At 35.1% G+C, this 20,331-nt stretch overlaps 1 protein-coding gene across 1 annotated transcript in view; it reads left to right on the top strand.

Annotated features, from left to right (window-relative positions):
- The window catches only part of KITLG (KIT ligand), a 55,831-nt gene that overhangs the window by 12,047 nt on the left and 23,453 nt on the right, over positions 1–20,331 (top strand). The window contains exon 2 of the mRNA XM_068667801.1: positions 13,103–13,216. Within this exon, the coding sequence (XP_068523902.1) occupies positions 13,103–13,216 (114 nt within the window). The remainder of the gene's footprint in view (positions 1–13,102; positions 13,217–20,331) is intronic.

Raw genomic sequence — 20,331 nt, 5'->3', positions numbered from 1 at the left:
TTAACTAGTGACTGTCTGTGAATTTACTGACATGGTGAAGGGTCGGATGAATGTCAGAGCAAGGGAAGCTACAGAGAAGGAGGTGCTGAGAGCTCTCTTTCAGCAGCAGGGAGCTGGTAGATCGCTTCAGCCCATCTCATTAGCCTTTACTGAAGAAAAAAGGATTATATGCTTAAATAGGTTAAAAGACATGGTTACTTTAGTTTACACTGTGACCATGAAAAGCTTGCTTGTCTTCTAATTCAAGGAATTAGAAAGAAATACATCATATAGGCAATATATTCTTGCAAGTGTGAATGATCTTTTCTTTTTTCTTTTCATTTTTATTTATTTATTTCCTATGGCTACCAGATCATCATGTACAGATCTGACACTTCTTATTTTTCAAATTTTCATTGCTTTAATTGCATGAGTCAGATTTGGACTAATTATAAACTCAGTTTCATATACAACCATCTGCCAAAATTACCATCTGTAACAATTCAGTCTGTAGTTTTGAAAAAAGGAAAACCCTTTGAAATATATTGTATCTGAACTCCAATTACTTACTGAAGTAATGACAGCTGAGACATTTATGCTGAAAGATCTTTCTTTCAGCATATGAGTATGAATGGTTAGAACTCGTAAAATTTTATGCAATGCTGACATGTGTAGATCTAGCCACTGAAAGATGGTGGAGTTTCCATGGAGCATCCCTGAAAGATACTCATGTACTTCAACATCAGCAGGAAAGGCATTTAAAAATATTTATTTCCCATTGTGGGACTGAATAAGAATTCAAAATATACTTGAAGTTTTTGATGCAGTCACTGGCTTTTTATGTTCCAGAAAACTTTGATCAGTCCCATTCTATCCCATTACTTTTTGCCATTTTCAACTTACATTGACCTGGAGTGACTTTATACAGTGCTCAAATTCTTAAAACGTCTCTTTTGGGAATTTGTTTTCTGTAAAACATAAATATATCTCATGAAAATAATTTCAGGAAGAACTTTTAAAATTAATAATGGCAAGATATATTTTAGTATACGATGAAAAACAAGTTGATGTTCATTTTGTGTGGTAAGAAGATCCACAGTTGAAATAATCATCAGTTAGATATTTTTGACATATGGAAGTGTTTTTAAGATAGAGTGAAATGTTAAAAAAAAAAAATGTAGTTGATCTTACTAATGTCCAAGTTAATAGCTTTAGGACAGGGTATAACGTATTTGTAATTCCAGCTTGCTGAGGTAAATGGCTTATTGCCTTCTCAGCTCTTATGTTGTCTTATAAGCATACTTAAATGTTTTGAAGATTAGTTTCTAATTTGATGTGTCAGTTGTCTGCAGTCACACAAACTGTAACTTCAAGGCATTTGAGATTAATCTCATCCATCAGTGTATCACTTCAGATAAATCTTCTTTTCACAAAAGATATAGGTTGGTTCTTAACGTCCTTATATTCTGATAGTGGTGTGAATGTAAAGTTGTGTTATTCTTTCACAGATCATCACCTTAAAGCTAAATTGTTTGCTATGGTTTTGATTATGTATAGGAAAGCATCTGATTCAAATTATGCAGGAACTAAAAAGCTGTCTAAGTGCTTAGAGAATTTTTTTGGAAGTAGAATTATTTACCAGGTTGCTTTCATAAATAAGTATGAGAGAACTGAGTTGAAATCAAGATTTGAAATTTAAAGAGTGTTGTTGTTGTTGTTTTTCCCAGCCAGGAAACAACTTCAAATCTGGCTTTTTTTTTTTTTTTTACTCAGTTTTATTTGGAAATAACTGAGATAAACTTGCATGAATCTCATAAACAATTTCTTGAAGCATTCCTAATGAATGCATCTCAGTTTGTCAGGTACAGTGATAGGAAGAAGCAAAAAGTCAAAACCTACTGGAGTCTTGCTAAATAGGTCCAGGAAGAATATAAGCCTGTCAGTGTCATTTCGGCTGGGATCATTGAAACGTCATCTGATTTTTGTCAAATGTGAGTCGCTTGTTCCATGTTTTTGAATGACAAAGTTTAAATAGACTTTTCCAAGGTGGTATAAGGACAGATCTATAATGACAGACCTACTATATCAAGAAATACAAAGTAAATGAAACAAAAACAAACAAGAACAAAACAAACAAAACAACAAAACAATAGTTTTTTTAATAATAACAAGTAAGTTCAACATTCAAAGTCCTCTTTTTTTTTTTTTTTTTTTCTGCCTCTTCCGATAGTTTTGATAACTTAGAAACAAAGCTAAAAGACAGCTTTCATTTTTACTTTTGTTGATTTTTGGTATGCTGGATTTTAAATAGCTTGCCTGTAGGGGCTTTGATTTTCTTCCCTCTGAAAAATTATCTTCCAGAAATTCCTGCAGTTTTTGTAAAAAAAAAAAAAAAAAAAAAAAAAAAGACTATAGATTACTGTTGAAATGTATGCAGTAGCTGTTTTGGGGGCTGGAAGCCTACTTCATTTCCTAACAAATAGTTTCTTGCAAACAGAACACTGTGGAAAGTTATTTGTTGGCTTTAAAACTCAAACTGTTTCTAACGAACTATGCAGTGCTGTGTTAGATTTTCCTCTAATATGCACATATGGAACATACTAGGTCTTTTGTTGACTTTGCATAGTGTTTTGTACACAAGATGATTGTAAAAGTCTGTGTTAAATTTGTAAACCCACATTTCTGAATAATGAAGAGTATATCGTCCATAAATGGACATGATGTCCAAAAGGAAAAACTTATTGGTGAAAATAAATAAATAAATTGTAAGGAGTAGAAACTGAATTTCCACTGTGGAAGAACACGACCTAGCCCAATTCTTGCAGCTGAGATTTTTAATGGCAGTCCTTCATCCTGTGGTAAAATATTATGTGGATACTTTTCAGATTGTTACACACTTCAAGGTAATTATGTGGGTTTGGGACAGTATTTATAAAAGTATCTTTTGAATTCTGAAAGTGTAGATACCAGCTTTTATTACTCAAGGTTCAAAGGTCCAGGTATTACTACTGATGATGGAAGGAAACCTAAAATAACCCTTATGTATTCCCCAAAGATCCAGGATTTAAAACATCTGAAAACTTGAATAACCTTATTTTGTCAATGATGTAATTACTGTTGAAAAATGTCACTACAGGTTTGTCCAAATATCTGATTTATTTAATTAAAAACAAACAAACAACAAAAAAAATCTTCTAAATGCAAGATCAGTTTCCTCACCAACATTTTACAAGAGAAAAATGTATGTTACATCATAATTTGAAGTTATCAACTGAGTCTTTGGGGGATCAAAGTGAAAACTCAGCTCTGGTGCACAAAAATTTCCTGTTCCAGGCCTTTTTAAGTTGTTGCAGGTGCTACTGCCTGGAATATATCCAAAGAAACCAGCTTTTGTGTGAGTAAATTAGGAATACATTTTATGTCAGCTGTTATTTATCAATGGGAGAAAATGCTCTGACTAATGAGAGGCAATCCCATTTAAAAGTTGCATGACATAAAGTGTTGATTTTAAGTTGTTAGCTTTTCTTCAAATCGTACGCAACCACCTGTCTGGATACTGCATCCACTGTAATTGCAGTAACAATACTCTGTATCTTCTATTTATATTTGGATTGTAAATAGAGGATTTACAGGCTGGAGGGGAAAGTCTGTGAAACTAAGGCACTATACAGAGTAAATCAATAAAATTTGAGATCTGGGAGAAGGTAAGAGGAAGTGAATGGTTGGTTTGTTTTCCATAAGTCTTTTTTTTTTTTTAAATATATATATACATTGCCTCCATGTAATCTAGTGCTAGAAGTCATACAAACTTGTTAATAAGGCATAATGAAGACTCAGATAGGGTTGATCTGAAGAGATATATCAAGGGAACAAACTGAAAAGATGGAGGTATAACTACATAAACAAAGGAGCAGTGTTGCCATGAGAACTCAGTGATATAAACTGCCATCAGCACACCCAAATTGGACAGCATAAGAACCATGAGAACAGTGAAGATCTGGAACAAATTCCCAAGACAGTTTTATCATTCCCTCCACTCCCACTTTGCTCCTGCATTCCTTCCATTTGATATTATCCTGTCTTATTACAAATGCAAGCTCTCTGCAAAAAGGAGAAGGTTATCACAGCATTGTACCAGGTCAGTACTTATCCCAGGAGTTACTAGAAGCACATAGTGACTTTGACAGCTGACATCTGTTGTGGTGATAGGCAAATAAAGTTGGTCAAGAGATTTAGGTGCCAGGAGCCTAAATAGTTTGGTTGTCTGTTTGGAAGGACTGCTTAGACCTACCCCTGTATGTTGGAATGCAGGTTACTTATAGATATCATTTGTTTCAGTAATAGCAGTAATAGCAGGTAAATGCTTTCTAAGATGGACTGCAGACTAATACATTTGCCTGATGTTGTTCACGAGATCTTCACAATGGCAGAATGACAGAGGGAAGCTACTGGAGCTCAAACCCGTACTATTTAGCATGATGCAGACTGTATCATTTGCAGCCACTGTTTCTCACCTTATTCTAAGTGCGCTTGTAGGCCAACAATGTAGACATCAGTTCTAAGATATCAGGAAGCTAATAGTCTTGCAATATGTAGTACAATATCGATGTGACAAAATATTATTCTTCAGAGCTGTGAAAGCTTATTTTGGTGTGGGTAGATCCGAGATATCCAAACAGTGTTCTTTAAAAGTAATACAATTAAGGTAGCTGGGTGAAACACACAATCTCAACTGCATTGACATCTAGTTTTAGTCTAAGTTGAGCAATTATCCTTTTATAATGAGGTCTCTGACTAAGATTTCTTATTGAGAGGGTCAGAATAGTTAGTTCCAAATTTATATCCCTAGAAAGATACAGGGCCTGTCAGAGAAGTTATTCAGAGTTCAGAAACAAAATTGTGTATTTCTGAGACATGCCTTTGATCTAGGCCAAGCTGGCAAATCTGTCATTTTTATTTTAAAATTATCCTCTACTTCCACAAGAGTGTATACAATGTCAGAAAGAAAAAAAAAATAAAAATCTAGTACCCTTCTAATTTTGTGCTATTTTTTTGTTCCTGTTTTTCTCTTTTCACAAATCAATTTACACAGATCAAATGTGAACTGAAATTCTTCAGGTTTCTAGTGCAGCTAACTTTCTAGCAAAGTATGTAGCCATGAAACACAATCTGTTTTAGCTAATACTAATAGTGAGCCACTAGGGAATTCAGACATTTTCATCATGTGCATGGGTTTCATTTTATGCCAAGTATCAAAATAATTGATGCTTGCATACTTTCACTGTTCTCTTTTTTTGTTTGTTTGTTTGCTTGCTTGCTTGTTTGTTTTTTATTTTAGTCAGTGTAGAAGTTCTTCTAATCCAAATTCATTGTACTTTGTAGCAGATGGTAAGAATTAAAGATCCTAAACAGAACTTCCATAACAACTATTCTTCCATTTCCTTTATTGGAGCTTGACATTTTAAGGTTAAAAGGGGTAGTCATGTATACATTTTCATTATAACTCCAAAGAATATTCAAGAAAGTGATTTTTTTTTTCTTTCAGAAACTTGACAAACAAACAAAACATCTTAAATAGATCTTTAAAAACAATCTTTAGCATTTTATTTAAGAAAATGTCTTTTCATTACTTGAGGAAGTCAGATCATCCACCTCTATACAATGTGAGAATCTTCTCATCCCTGCCAAGATAATCTTTTATTTTACTTTGCCTTCCACTTTCAGTTACTTAATAATGTCTTTGGATTTATGCTAGAAAATTCTTTTGTAAGTTCCCAGGGGAAAAAAAAAAACAAAACAAAAAAAAAAAACACACAAACAAACAAAAAACTTCCTACTTCCTCTTGGAGTCTGTGGAAGGTTTTATTGAGTCAACTGAAGTCTGGTCTCCTGCGATTACTATTTGACTTTTGCAGGTATTTTGGATCTCTGTGTCTCCCTTAAAATAAGAAATAAATATTGTTTTCTATTGCACTTCACTGGGAAAGAATAATGTAAAGCTTCAGTACTGATCAGTGATGACTGTAATGGAACTTTACAAGGAAGAAAAAAAATCTCTTGCTGGTACTTATGGCCTAAAAAGGTTATGCAGGACCTATGAAATCCTCATAATCTCTGATTTTAACTTAACAGTAAGATTTCTTCCAAAATACATCTTTTATTATTATTATTATTATTATTATTATTATTATTATTATTATTATTATTATTATTATTAGCCTTTCTTCCTATTTAAATGTTTCTGTCCATGGAACTCTTGGTTTTCGGTAGAATTAAAATGCTATCTTATGGATGAAAATCAGTTAAGTATTTATATGGACACTGTTAGTATAAGCTCCAGAGGCAACGTCCATATATTACGTGTCTCTTGGTAACTTCACTTCCCAGTGTTTGGGAACCAAACAAACTGCCTGTCATCCAGTACAGATTTAGGTTGCAAGGAAGCTGCATGAATCCCTGATTGACTAGTGAGATTTAATAGTGGACAAAATTTGTTATGGAACAGATAACATTTTTGAAGAGCCAAAGGCAACATTTTTAGGACAGCCAAATATTTTACAAAGGAATCCTTGCAGGGGTGGAAAATTAATAATTTATACATTAAAAACACTATTTTGTAGCCTACCAAATGCAATTACAAAATAATACCTGTATCACATTGATTTGCAAGGCAAACTGTATCAGTCTACACTTCCTCTTGCTTATAACGTCCATCTCGGTTCTGGTTGAAACACAAAACCAAGTACAGCAGGATAGTGCCTTACTAAGTGCAAAAATAGCATATTGGCTGCAGCAGCCTGCTGCTTTTGTATCTGTCAAGAAGACCTGAGTTTGCATGAAACAAAGTTGACATATTGTCTAAGGAGCTTCCTAGGTTTCCCAAAATCTGGATTGTGGGAAAGAATAATGAGATTCATCATTGTTTCAGCACAATAAGACCTTGTATTCTAAAGTTGTCTGTCTCAGGAAGACAATGTTCATATCTTTGCAGAACTAGGGAATGGTTTCTCCTTCTTACTGAAGAACATAGTGAAGAAAAGTTAGTTCTATATTAGCATTTAGCAGTTTAGAATATTTTTATCCCTTGACTCAAATAGAGTGATTTCTGATTCATTGACAGTATAGCTTGGAAGGAAACAAGGTTTTTAAGCATCTGGATACAGCAACTGGCTTTTCCTTTTCACATGCAGCTGGTGGAGACCAGCAAGTGCCACTTTGGCATTATGGCATCAAATGGACAATTAGCTGAAAAATACTGGTTTTATCAGTTGTCATTAGGCATTCCTGAAGTCACCCACTGGAAAATAAATGAATCTGCAATGGTTAGGGGGGAGAGGTTTTATGGTTGGGAATTTTATGGAAAGTCATATACAGGATGTTACACATAGATGAAACAGCTATGAAAGCAGGTTGCCTGCTCAATTCATCTGAACATAAGGGGCAAGAGTACCTTTCCCTACTTATGTTTGTAACAATAACTCATTAATTTCCTTCCTCTTTACCCCCTATAGTACATTTGTATCATGTGTTTTAGATAGTATATGCAGAATTAGTTAGAAAAGTTTTCTGCATTTTGTAAGTACTTATACAATATTCAATGTCTAAAGAATTTCAAAGCTTACTCAGCAAGAGTAACTGGACTTCTGTAGCCTGTGTTTAAATCAGAATCCAAATAAGTCACATCGATGCTCTCTAATGAATTTTGTTTACTTTTATCATCATTCTCCCTACTACATCAATGTTGAAAAAATGAAGAAGAATATCAGTCACTAGAAAAGTATGCATCTGCTTTTTGTAATCATAACAAAGCATTTAGGGTGTGATCCAGAGATTCCTAGTTGTCTCATCCCAGCAGGGTGACTCACTTAGCTGGAGATAGGCTCCATTTTGTTCAATGGACTGCCAAAAGGTTGTTCAAGAAAACTCTCATGTTGACTGGGGAGCTTCCCAGAAGTCAGGGTGCCCAGATGGAGTAGCATGTGCAAGACGAGGATACACATAAATGTTCTGATGCCTGTGCAGTGAATGTCTGTGTATGTGTGTGTTTTTTTCCCCTCCTCTACATAACAATTTTCCAGTGCAAAATGCACATTTTTTCTTAAAAAAAAAAAAAGAAAGAAAAAAGAAAAAAAAGGGGGGGGGGGTGAGGGGAGAGAGAAGCAGTCAGAAATACTTATGTATCCCCCTTCTAACAAGGAAGATGTCACAGGTGGAAAAGTACCTTCTTTGGTAATTAGGAGGTAGATACCATACAAAATTTCCTGTGAGCTGAAATTACTGTGGTTGGAGGAAGTTTAACCTAGATCTGCCACTCATTAGTGACCACCTTAATCTATAGGCTATTATATTCTGTGAGACTAGTACCAGCCTTCTGAAGGACGGTAAAGGTTGCATACTGGACTTAGTGCTATGTATGCATTATTCAATGCATAGCATTGAATGCATAGCATTCATGCAATGGCTCCTCTAACTACACTGAAGTTATCTCCTGGGTACCTGAGAGTATGAAGGAAACTTTCCAGTTCAAAACTTACTTGCCAAAATTAGTTGGTTAAAAACATTTTTTCCATGTCTTTAATTGTCTCTAACACAGCTGAATAACTACGTCCCTCAGTAGGCATATCAAATAATTATTGTACTTTTATGCTCTGGATACATTTTCTGTGAAAAAATAAAAGAGGGGGGGGGGGGGAGCAAGAAAGATCTTTTTTTCCTATTTTCATTTTCTGTTTGTTACAAAATTTTCTGTTTCTTGTTACAAAAGGCTTTTTAAGATATGAACATTAAGTTAGCTATCCATTTTTTAGGTACAAACATTAAGTTAGCTATCCATGACTATCCAAGCCAATGCTGTCTATAGCAGAGGTTCACAAGCTGTGCCTCAGCAAAGCAGCATGAACAAAGTAGCCTGAGGATCCAATATTGAGATGTTCCTACCCCAGCATTAGAAGAAGTAAAAAAAAAAAAAAAAAACTAACAAACAAAACAAAAAAAATTGGAAAGCTTTGCCCAGGGTGAATACTGTTCTACATTGTCAGCTAATCCTGCTTCAGCTGTGTCTTATTTGTGGTTAATTGGTTTACTCAAGAAACTGAAGTGAAAAGTTCTGTGGCTAACTTGCTCTGAATGCAAGAAACTGTAAAATGTAGAACCTGTTCATCTGTGCAGTTTCTATCTCTCCCTGTGCTTAATTATTTTTTCATTTTATTATTTCCGTTTGATTTTGATGATTTCTTCCTAGTTATAATTAAATTTTTTTTCAGTATGGACTAGATATTTGGAAATATCCAGACTTGCCAATGTTTTGCTTATTTAGCAATGTGGTTTTCCCCTTTCTGCTTTTTCACTTAAGAATCTAGCTGCACATTAACCAGGGTAATTGAATATCTTGGATATCATACTGTGAAAAAGTGGCAAAGACATTCATTCATCAGCCTTTGTCAACACTCCAGATCATAAGCGAACAACCTGAATGAAAAAGTTGTTGATTTACAACTGAAATGACAGCCTTCAACACACTAGCTAGCTAGGCCTCTAAAAAACTGTTAATTGAAATTATAGATTGTGGCAATGATAAAAATCTTTTGCAGAATGATTTGTATATAATACACATTTTTAATCTGAATTATCCTTTCTAGTCTAATCATTATTTTTTTTTTTTCCAAAAGCATCTTTTAGAAATCTCGTAAATTCAGCATTTAAGAGATTTCAGAACATGAAAACAATTAAATAACACTGACTTTTTTTAAACTAATATAGAACAAGGCCCTATGGTATAGAGGTGTTTATGATAGGTAATGTGATGTGTGATTAAATCCTGTGGCCAACTTTGAAAATATCATTTTAGCTGAGAAGTAATTATAAATGGAAATCTGTTATGACTGCTGTGTGGGTAACTCTCATTTATGCTTAGTAAAGTGTAAAACTGGAATCTCTATTTATAAAGCTGTTGTTTAAGCTTCCCTTTTGTTCTGTCTTTGATTTAATTCAGTCTATTCAAGTTTTGCTCAAACAGCAGGTTTGGTCATTAGTAAATAACACAGAAATAGCATAGCTCTTTGATCTCTTCAGTCCTTACGAACAATGTGCCTATAGGCATGTGTAATATAAATATTTTGTAAGTGCAAATAATTAAAAGATTTTGGATGATAGGCATGTTGAAACTAGCAGTACTTTTCAGACTTTCAGTTCCTGTTGGATGACATAGGACAAATAAGCAAGAAAAGCCTCAAATCATCTCAAAATTTACAACACATTTGTTTTTAACAGCAGTTATAAAAATGACTGTGCTTTTAAATCCCATTACTTCCCTGGGCCAAAAAAAGAAAAAAAGAAAAAAAAAAAAAACAAAGCATTGCATTCTTATTGATTTGCATAATTACAAAATAAGTGGAGATTTTTAAACTTCATCTATGGATTGTCCTTTTGCGTCACGAAGTATGAAAACTGACAAGATACATCAGAGTTCTCTGGTCTTATTTAGAGTGTGCTGCTGTTTGTTTTCATAATACTGAGTTGATCTGGAAAACAAACAAACAAACAACACACTATTTCCAATGAATGAATTTTGTTACTTTTCTGATTTTTAGATAGGTCAAATTCTGTGCTACGACACTGACACAAGTCAGAGAAAAAAAATCCATCTTCATTTACTTACTTCTATCTTTCTCAATTCTGAGGAACCAAATAAAGAAATCAGTGACTTCTGGCATGGACTCCATCTCCATAGAACAAATCAGGAAAACATCCCTGATCCTCAGGAAGTGTAATTGTTAGTGACTGTTTAACTCTGAAGATAAAACAATACATATATATATAACATACATACTTATAATGTATATATTATGTATATGTATTTACTTGAAAACAGTATAGCTAGTCCATTTCATTATCTAAATTTATTGTCTTTTTTACAACAATTTTGTTCAAAAAATTGCAGTGGGAAAGTAGTCTCTTAACTGAGGTCCCCTTTGCTTTCCTCTTCAATTCTGCAGCTTATATGAAGAGGGGGAGATGTTTCTCTGACCAGTTAAAGCTAGTTCTCTCTAAGCTTTGAGGTCATATACACGAATTTTGCAAGGAGCTCTCAAAGGTCCTTTCAGAGACTGACAGCATCCTGGTCACTTCTACATGCAAAACAGAGAGCAGAGGAACAAACACAATGAGGTCGGCCAAATTACTCAAGAGGAGGAAAATCAGCAGAACCAGGCCCCCACATTCCAAGTCTCACTACCCTTTCATCAGAAAGCCAGAAATAGACACAGAGTTGTTGTCTTTTGTGTCTCAAGCATCACTCTGAGCCTGACAGCTTCATCTCCCAAGAGCTTGGATTGTTTCTGTTTGCACAATTTCAAGGCTTTGTGTGGTGTATTTTTTTTTTTATTTATTTTTTTAAAGAATATTAGGTACCTCCCTTCACACTACTTCTACTATTTTCTCCTGGTGATTATTTGTACAAATATAACCAGGCATTTCTGCTGTCTCTGTGTATGGGTACTCACTCTTCCATGATTTTGTAGTTAGCTAGATTAGAAAGCTGGACTGCTTGAAGGATCATGCAGTTAACAAGAATGGAAGTTGTCTGCTTGTTACAGCTTACTCAGCCATCTCACTAGCGACAGCATGGGAGAAGAGAAGACAAAAGGCCAGACTATCCTTTTCAGCTGCAGCCCACACTGAAGTTTTGCCTAAATAAGTCAGGAAGCCATAGTCTAAGAAAGCAATTGACAAGTTTTACTTGAGATATAAGATATATTTAAGATTTAAGAAAGAGAAGAGAGAGATTTACTTGTTGTTTAGTAATTCTGGGTAAAGTGCCTGGCACTGTTCTCTCATGTTAATAACGTAGCTTCCAAGCAATCTTAATTTTCATGCTTCTTTAGCCCTTCTAGGTTACTATAATGATATTCAGTACTTTAAATCTGTAATTTTATCTCTCTGCTTTTGTAAAGAACTTCATCCCTGCTGTTTGATTTGCATTGGTTTTAAACTGAGGGGTGAGGAAGTCCAGGCTGAAGGTGTGAGCCTTCTACCTGATGCAGAGAACAGATGAGCCTGAGATGTGTCACAGTTCGTGCAGAAGCAAATGCTGGTCCCAGTCCTGCCCTTTTGGAGGCTTGGGAGCCTGCACAGGCAAATTCCATACTTGCAGTATATGTACGCATCATTGACTGTTGTTGACAGCTTCAGTCAGCTGGCACAAGAAGCTTTATAACCAGAGGCAACTTTTGATTATCCATAACTTAGATGCTTTAACATTCTGGAAATAAAGATCTACAGCTTAAACTTGGCACAGGTCTCTGTGGAAAACCAGCAAAGCAAAGGAACAGCAGAAGGTGATGGAAGTTAGGCAATGTAGCCAAGGAGACACCCAGGTGCATTACAGCTAGTTCTAGTTATCTGTTCTGTCCGAATCTCACAAGCCTGTTGAAGTACATTACACTGTTCTTCCAATAGGATTTAGTGAGAAAGGTAGTTTCAAAGCCAAGCTACTGCTACCGATAGGCCAGGGTATGTCACTTAGGAATAAAAAAAAAAAAAAAAAAGTATATGGTATTGCTGTTTAAGACCTCAGTATTTGGGCAGGGCCAATTATGGTTTTGCTTACAGTTTAAGTTTGTAAATGTAATGGCTGTGATGAAAACTTTTGCCTTTTATCTTGCTGTGGTCTGTTACCATTTTGTTCCTTATCATCCATTATCACATTAGAGACACAGGTTTATTGAATACTTTATCAGATGAAAGACAAGCATTTAGTTAGTTTTATATCGATGATGAAGAATATAGTGATTTTTTCTCTTCTTTGGTATCTGTTAACTTTGCAGAATCTTAACTAGGTGATTAAGTCCAGCAGGATTCCACGCAAGCAATCTGACAGCTCAATAAGTTTTCCATTATTACTCTAAAGACACTTTCTTCCACAAAAGATCAATTAAGTGCATTTCTGTGGACTCCTGCCATATAGCAGTATGAGTACATGCTCATGAAAGATGGAAAGTATTGTTGCATCTTGACTTCATATATGAAAAACATTGCTACAGTCTCTTATTACTTCATTTGGAGATTACTCACTTTTTTTTTCTTTTTTTTATTTCCTTTTTTTTTTTTTAATTATTAAATATAGACTTGGATTATCACTTGCTTTTGTCTTCAACTACTCCTACTTAATCCTCTTGTCAAAGCCCAGAGTTCCTGCGGGAATCCAGTGACAGATGATGTAAATGACATTGCAAAATTGGTAAGTAGCTTTTATTTTAAATTATTCTTTATGTTAAACAATAATCATTGGATAATGACCTTACATTTTTAAGGAAAGTTAACAAATCTAGATTAGAACTAGAAGAATGCTTAAAAAAAATAATAATCCATTAACATCTGTCACTTGATCAAAACCAAAACCTTTATTGCAGAGAATGGAAAATAGTTTCAGCACATATAACAGGTGACTTTGACCAATTTAGAGTATATATACATATGTGTTTTGTTGTCTCCAAACTTGCATAAAAACTGTCAAAAGTTTTGATTCCTCAAACATTCTCTGGGAACAGACTGTTTCCCATATAGATGAAAGACTACTGTCTTTGTGTTGTTGACATGTAGGGAGTAGACTGATGACAAACAACATGAAAATGAAACACAATTCTTTACCTTAGTTTTCTGGGAAACTTGTACCATATATAAAAAATAATGTGATATTAAATATCTTTGTGGCAATCAAAGCAATAATGACTGAACAACTCTTATAATCTTAGGTGTGAGTAGGCTACAAAGAATATTCTATATTTCTGTTTCTACTTGCTTTGTCACACCAAGTAGTTTAAATCTGAAGGATTGACAGCTACATCCGTAAATCAACTTAAATACATTTTAACTGTTACTTAGTTGAACACTGCATTCACCTGAAAAACTGCATCTTCATGTGTGAAGTCAGGTGGTGTTTGACTTTACTAAACTCCTTGATTATGTTGACTTACAGTACCACAGGATCTAGCACCGGTGTTTTTAAGAAATATCATATACTGAACATTTAAAAAACATACCTGCACTTACATATTGTCTTCAGCTGAAAATTATGACTGTGTTGTGGAGAAACAGTTGCAAGACTGGAGTTTATGCTATCAGACACTTAATTTGGAGTCCCTAGCATTTGCTGCCAGTGCAATGTTTTTGTTTTCTTTGGGCATTGTTATATGCATTGGCACATAGTGCAAATCTCTGGGGGTCCTCTATAGTCCTTCTCAAATGCTCACTGCTTCACATTAGTCCCTTTAGGCATAAGTCTGAAGTATTGGCATGTTTTTTTTTTTTTTTATGATAATATTTCATCTCTTGAAAGAGTATTAAGCTTTGATTTAAAACTGTTGAAAGCATGACAGAGCAACAAAAATCCTGTGAGGGCTGATGAAATTGCCTGGGACAAGGTCAGCAGTAACTTTTTGTCAATTATATATCTTCAGAACACATGATTTGACTTTCCCTTTAGTACAATTTAAATTTCAAGTATGTGTAAATACAGATAACAAAAATTTGTATCCAGCTTGAGCAATCACACTTTCCTTTTATGATACATTATGATATACACCTAATACTACAAAAATCAAGTTTGCTTTTTTTTTGTTTGTTTGCTTGTTTTGACTGTGATTTTTCCATATCATATTCCTGCATCTTCCTCCTGTCTAGTCCAGCAACTGCAGTTCTTGCACATACCCCTGCAGCACTACATATCCACACCCCACCCTCCTTCACACTTCTTCGCCTCTCTCCACATACAACCTTATTGATAGCTCCCTCCCATGGCCCCTGGGCATGAGGCCTACCTGGGCAATGTTCTGAGCTCCTACCAGGTTCATATCCCTCTTTACTTGGGCTGCTGGCTGGAAGGAAGGAGTTCGGGTGGTGAATATTTTGGTGCATGTGCACTGCTTGTCCTGGAAGAAAAACCCTGCCTACTGTCTGGCTTGCACTACCCTTCTGATGTTGCCAAGACTGAGCATAACACAACTGGGCTGAGCTCCTCTGCCACTCCTCAGTGAAGATGCTGTACTGTTGTTCTCCTGACTTCACAGAATCACAGAATCACAGAACAGTCTAGGTTGGAAGAGACCTCAAGATCATCGAGTCCAACCTCTGACCTAATGCTAACAAGTCTTCCACTAAACCATATTGCTAAATTCAACATCTAAACGTCTTTTAAAGACCTCCAGGGATGGTGACTCCACCACTTCCCTGGGCAGCCCATTCCAATGCCTAACAACCCTCTCAGTAAAGAAGTTCTTCCTAATATCCAATCTAAAACTCCCCTGGCACAACTTTAGCCCATTCCACCTCGTCCTGTCACCAGGCACACGGGAGAATAGACCAACCCCCACCTCACTACAGCCTCCTTTAATGTACTTATAAAAAGCAATAAGGTCGCTCTTACCTATATGCCTTTCATATCTCTTTATAGAATGCAAAATTTTGGTGAAGTTAGCTAAAAGCTTCAAGATGTTTTGGGTGTGAGAAATAACAGACAGATACAGAGAATGCCAAGGCTGAACACCAGACACCTGAGTTCTCTTTGTTTTGAGTGTTTGAAGATGTTTTGATGAGACTTTGTTTCCCTGTTTTGTCTGTATATATTAATATTTGCATGGATTTTTTGTGCAAAAATCATTTCCATAAAGTCTGAACTGAAGAGATAATGTGGAAATAACTTTAGGATCTTAAATTTAGTACAAGAACTCTTGGTTTTTATTAGACTGACTGTTTTTATAAGAGAAGGCTGAAACTCACAGAGAATGCTGACTAACCATATTATCTAGCTGAAAAGAACAGTTATTCCAAATGCTGTTAAAACTATATTTGCTATAAATTTGTTATCAAATTTTTGACAGAAAATCATGGCTGCATCATGAAGCTTTCATCATTGAAAGCATGAATATCTACTTGAACTCCTAAATGATCTTTTCTTCCCATCCTACTACTATTAGTCTTAAGAAGTGTCTACAAAAACCACTGTGTGTGCACTGTAGAATGATTCCTGAACTACTTTAAAACAAAACAAAAAAAATAAATAAATAAAATAAAATAAAACCTAGCCTAGGTGCTGGTGTTCTCAACATGGCTATGTACATTTGGTATGGGTAAATGTCTGTAGTTCTAATACCTGGAGCAGACCACTGACATTTCTGCATAGCACTTAGTATTTTGGTATATTAGCATATCTGGATTAATTAAAGAGAAACTTTGTTTTCAGAATGGATGGGTAGCAATAGATTTGGAAACAGGTTTTCAAGAAGTATTTGTTTTGTATTTATGATTTTTTTAATGTTACATGGAGTATATCCTTAGTATATACAACATGGACTCCAAGATGTTTGCTTAAAAATTTAGTTCAGGCAGGGCCTATGACTCTTGTAAATTACTATAAATATCATGTACCATCTGCATTTTGAAACAAAATATGCTGATTAAATTGAGAAATTATATTCTGAAGATTTGTCTTCAGCGTTAGGCATAGCCTGCATAGGTGACTGAGTTCTTTATAGGCCTTTATAGATCTATTTCTTCACTGATCCAAAGATTTTATGCCAGTAGAATATTGTGTCTTTAATCACTTTCTTCCCCTTTCACACTGAGAACAAACTGTAGGATTTCCCAGAAGGAGCTGGGGATTTCACAGAAGCTAATATTATTGTATGTACTGTTATTGCCGATGGTTATTGTGATGTTATTATAAAAAGGCTTTTAGTAGATCTTTATCATGCTTGCTGAGAACAATATGGCAGTCATTTCTACAGGCTTTATTCTTGGCCACACTGGCATGTTCTTTGGACTCTTTTGTTCAAAGTCATGTATCTAGTCCAGTATCTGTGTGAGATAACTTACTGTTCAGCAGTAATACTCAGATACCATCATTTATCTTAGGATGTAGGCCTGTCTTCCTCACAAACATTCAGACATCATCTTAGATTCTGTATGGACTGAATCTTCCACATGGGAGGGCTATGAGCTCTTCATCTCCCCCAAATGTTATCCTTTCCTGTGCCTTTTTCTTCTCACTGTAAAGTAATAACACTTAATAATAATAATAATAATCTCTCCAGCTATTCAGGTCTATAATAAAGGTGTCCATTTTGGCTCTTGCCAATCCTCAAATGCTTATTAAGTTCACTTCTAATGCTATTTTTTTTCCATCATAAAATGAAAAAAAGTGTTTATGTAGCTTTTTGTTTATACTAAAACATCTTTCTTCCAGGTTCTTGGTGAATTAAAATCCAGTCTACTGAAAAGTCTTTTTCTGCCTTCAGCCTCTACAATTTTGCCATTCTGTCTGTTCATTGTGCTGTTCTGACCATATATCTTCTACTCATTTCCCTTAAGCTGTTTATCTTTCATTTTATGATCAATGGCAAGCTTCTTGGTTTGTCTTCACAGGCACTATTTACACTGCCTGTGAAGTTGTAACACATTTTGGCTTTACATGCTTGTTGTAGCATCTTCTAAATATTTCCTGGTTTCTTGTGGCTGTGTTCTGTTAAACTATCGTATTCCAGGAAAATGAGAAGAACATTCCCCAGTCAAAACTTTCTGTGAATGTAAATCAGGCACGTCTACTAAGCCTATGCTGGTGGAGAATAAATAAGACACACTGTTCAGTGCCCAAAAATGTGGTTCATTAGCTTAATCAACTTCATGTTGAATAAGAAACTGAGGACAGATGTATGGTGTAACTTGCTTTCACTGGTGTTAAACTGTATTTTCACTAGCATCATACTAGACTCTTAGCAAAAGTTATAGAAAGGAGGAAGAGATTCGATAAAATGAAGGTTTCTGAGTATTAACAAACTTAAGACCAAAACAGTCTATTAATACAAAAATTACTTGTAGTATTTTCTGTAAGATTAAATTGAAATCTTTATAATGTAATTTTGTACTATGTAGAAGGTGTCCTAAATAACAGCATTTCCAGAAGAAAAGAACAATTCAACAATCTTTTTATTTTTAAATAGAGAGAACTTTAAAAGAACATAGTTTCATACCTATAGGGAATTAAGGTATTTAGAGAGTATTCATTCTGCATCACAAATCATTTGAACTGCTGCCTCTTTTTAAATGAAGACGTCTGGAGGAAAACACATTACTTGATGAACAAATGTTCCATATTATAAAACTGTAATTGCATCACCTGTCGGTAAAGCCTGTCCCCATTGTTCTTTTCACCATAGAAAGTCAGCATAAAGCTATGCTACTACATTACTGTAATTGTGGCTTTGATTTTGCATAAGAATGTATGGATGTATGGAATGGATCCAACTCTACTGAGTGAAGGGGTTACCAAAAAAAAAAAAAAAAGGCAGGGTGCGGGGGGAATCCAGTGTTTTTATCCTGTGCAGATAATCTGCCAGTATGGATATAAGAAGTGTGAACAGAAATTGTTACCATGTTGTCTTAAGCCAAATGATAAAGATTTAATTAACTGCTTCATTAGCAGATGAGGTAAAGTAGATTGCAGAGATGATGGACAGAAAGTGGAAGCTCCTGCAGAAAAAGAAAAGCTGAGGATGCAAAGAGGGAAGAAGCAGATGTATTCAAGATGGGAAAAAAATAGGAATGAGGATAAGAGAAATGAGAGTTAGAAATGGAAAAGGAAAGTAAGTTTTTCCATCATGTGCCTCTGAATAAAAAAGAAATAATTTACAACAGCAAATGGTAATATTTACTGTAGACTTACTTAATCGTACAAAAAGTATATTTGGGTTATGCAATGTTAACAGTGCTGTATTAAATATTGAAACCTCTGTATGTCAAAAGGAATCTTACATTCCCCAGTTTTTATTGCACCTAGGAATATAGAACTTAATATTGCTTTTATATGAATTTAAAGACTTAAGTTCCCTATTCTTCATGTCTGGAAAGAATATTTTGTTCTCAGAGCCTGATAAAATTTCTACAACTATACCAACCACTAAATCAGAGAAATTTGGGGGGCAATTTAATTGCAATGTAGGGTTATTTTTGTTGTACATGTTACTTTCCAAGACTATCATAAAAAATGTTACTCTTTTATAAAACAAGGAAGATTATGCAGGCAGGTAATTTGTTACCCTCCAGATTTGTCACTGTACTTTAGGCCTTGTGTAAGGGAACTGAAAGACTGTTCCAGAACTCAGAAAGTTTCAAGGAACAGTCATGTTTCATCCTCCTTTGCTCAGGCAGCTCACAGCCCTTTTGTCCATTGTGCTGCTCCTGGTTGGGAACTGCAGCAGCCAGCCACCTTGGTAAGCAGAATACTTTCTGCCTTTGTGCACAGGTGCAAAAGATATGTGTAGCCATGTTTGACCCTTTTTTGGCCCACACTCTCATTCCTGCATAAGGATAATTCTGCAGTTAAAAAGCAAGTGGTTACTTTTGGATCGGTGGTTGGCCTTCAACAAAATATCAAGATTCATTTCAGGAAGCCTGAAATGCAAGCTTTAGTTCAAATGTGTTCTTCACTCTTACATCAGGGGCTCTAGCCTGTTTGCTGTGAGTGAATTGGGAAGTCAAACTGGTACACGAATTTAACTACCTCACTTTGACTGAGCTCTCATCTTTTATCATCAGCAGAGCATCTGGCATGTGGAGTTCAATCAATAAAATTTTAACAAATTGTTATGTCTTGAGGTAGGGCATGTACTTTGTGTTTGACACCTTCCCCCCTCACTGATCTTCATTTTTAATAATAAGTTCAAAAATATTTTTTCTGATTCACAGTCTGTCAAGAAAAAAAAATCTGAGACTGAGCTGTATTCTCCAGGTTTGTTTGAGGAGCTGTAAGAGTGCTTGGGCAGTTACATTTTTTAACTGTGCATGAAAAGTGCTTGACAGGCTCTGATGCCAGTAAAGTAGATTGTATACATAATGCATATCAATTCTTGTAGTGTTCATTGATTTGGAACAAATTTAATCTTCCAGTGACCTTTCTTAAAGAACAGTAGTTTTGCTGACATTGCTAAGTACTGAATCCCACTAGAGTGAGTAGGGGAAACTTTGCACACAGAGTAGCATCTTCACTATCTTTGCTGGTTGAAATGTTGCTAATCCTACCTCTCTAGGCACGCAAAGGAAGCTGGAAAGAGACTGCATTATTTATTAATGTCAGGGTGGTTTTAGAGCAAAAAAAAAAAGAGTGGATAAGAATTTAGAATAAATCAGAAAGGTTCAAGATGCTCTAAAGAAAGAACAAATGTATTGCAATAATTTTCACTATTTTTAGTATCTTGAATCAATTCCTCAAAAATACAGGTAAACAGAATTTGATATAGAGATTTTTAGTGGCACTTCTGCAGCTGCTGCTTTGGGAATATGTGGTTATAAAAATAAAAATAA

This window comes from Anas acuta, chromosome 1 (assembly GCF_963932015.1).
Source record: "Anas acuta chromosome 1, bAnaAcu1.1, whole genome shotgun sequence".
Classification (NCBI taxonomy): domain Eukaryota; kingdom Metazoa; phylum Chordata; class Aves; order Anseriformes; family Anatidae; genus Anas; species Anas acuta.
Note: the sequence above shows the minus strand (reverse complement) of the source record. Positions and strands in the feature narration are given on the sequence as shown.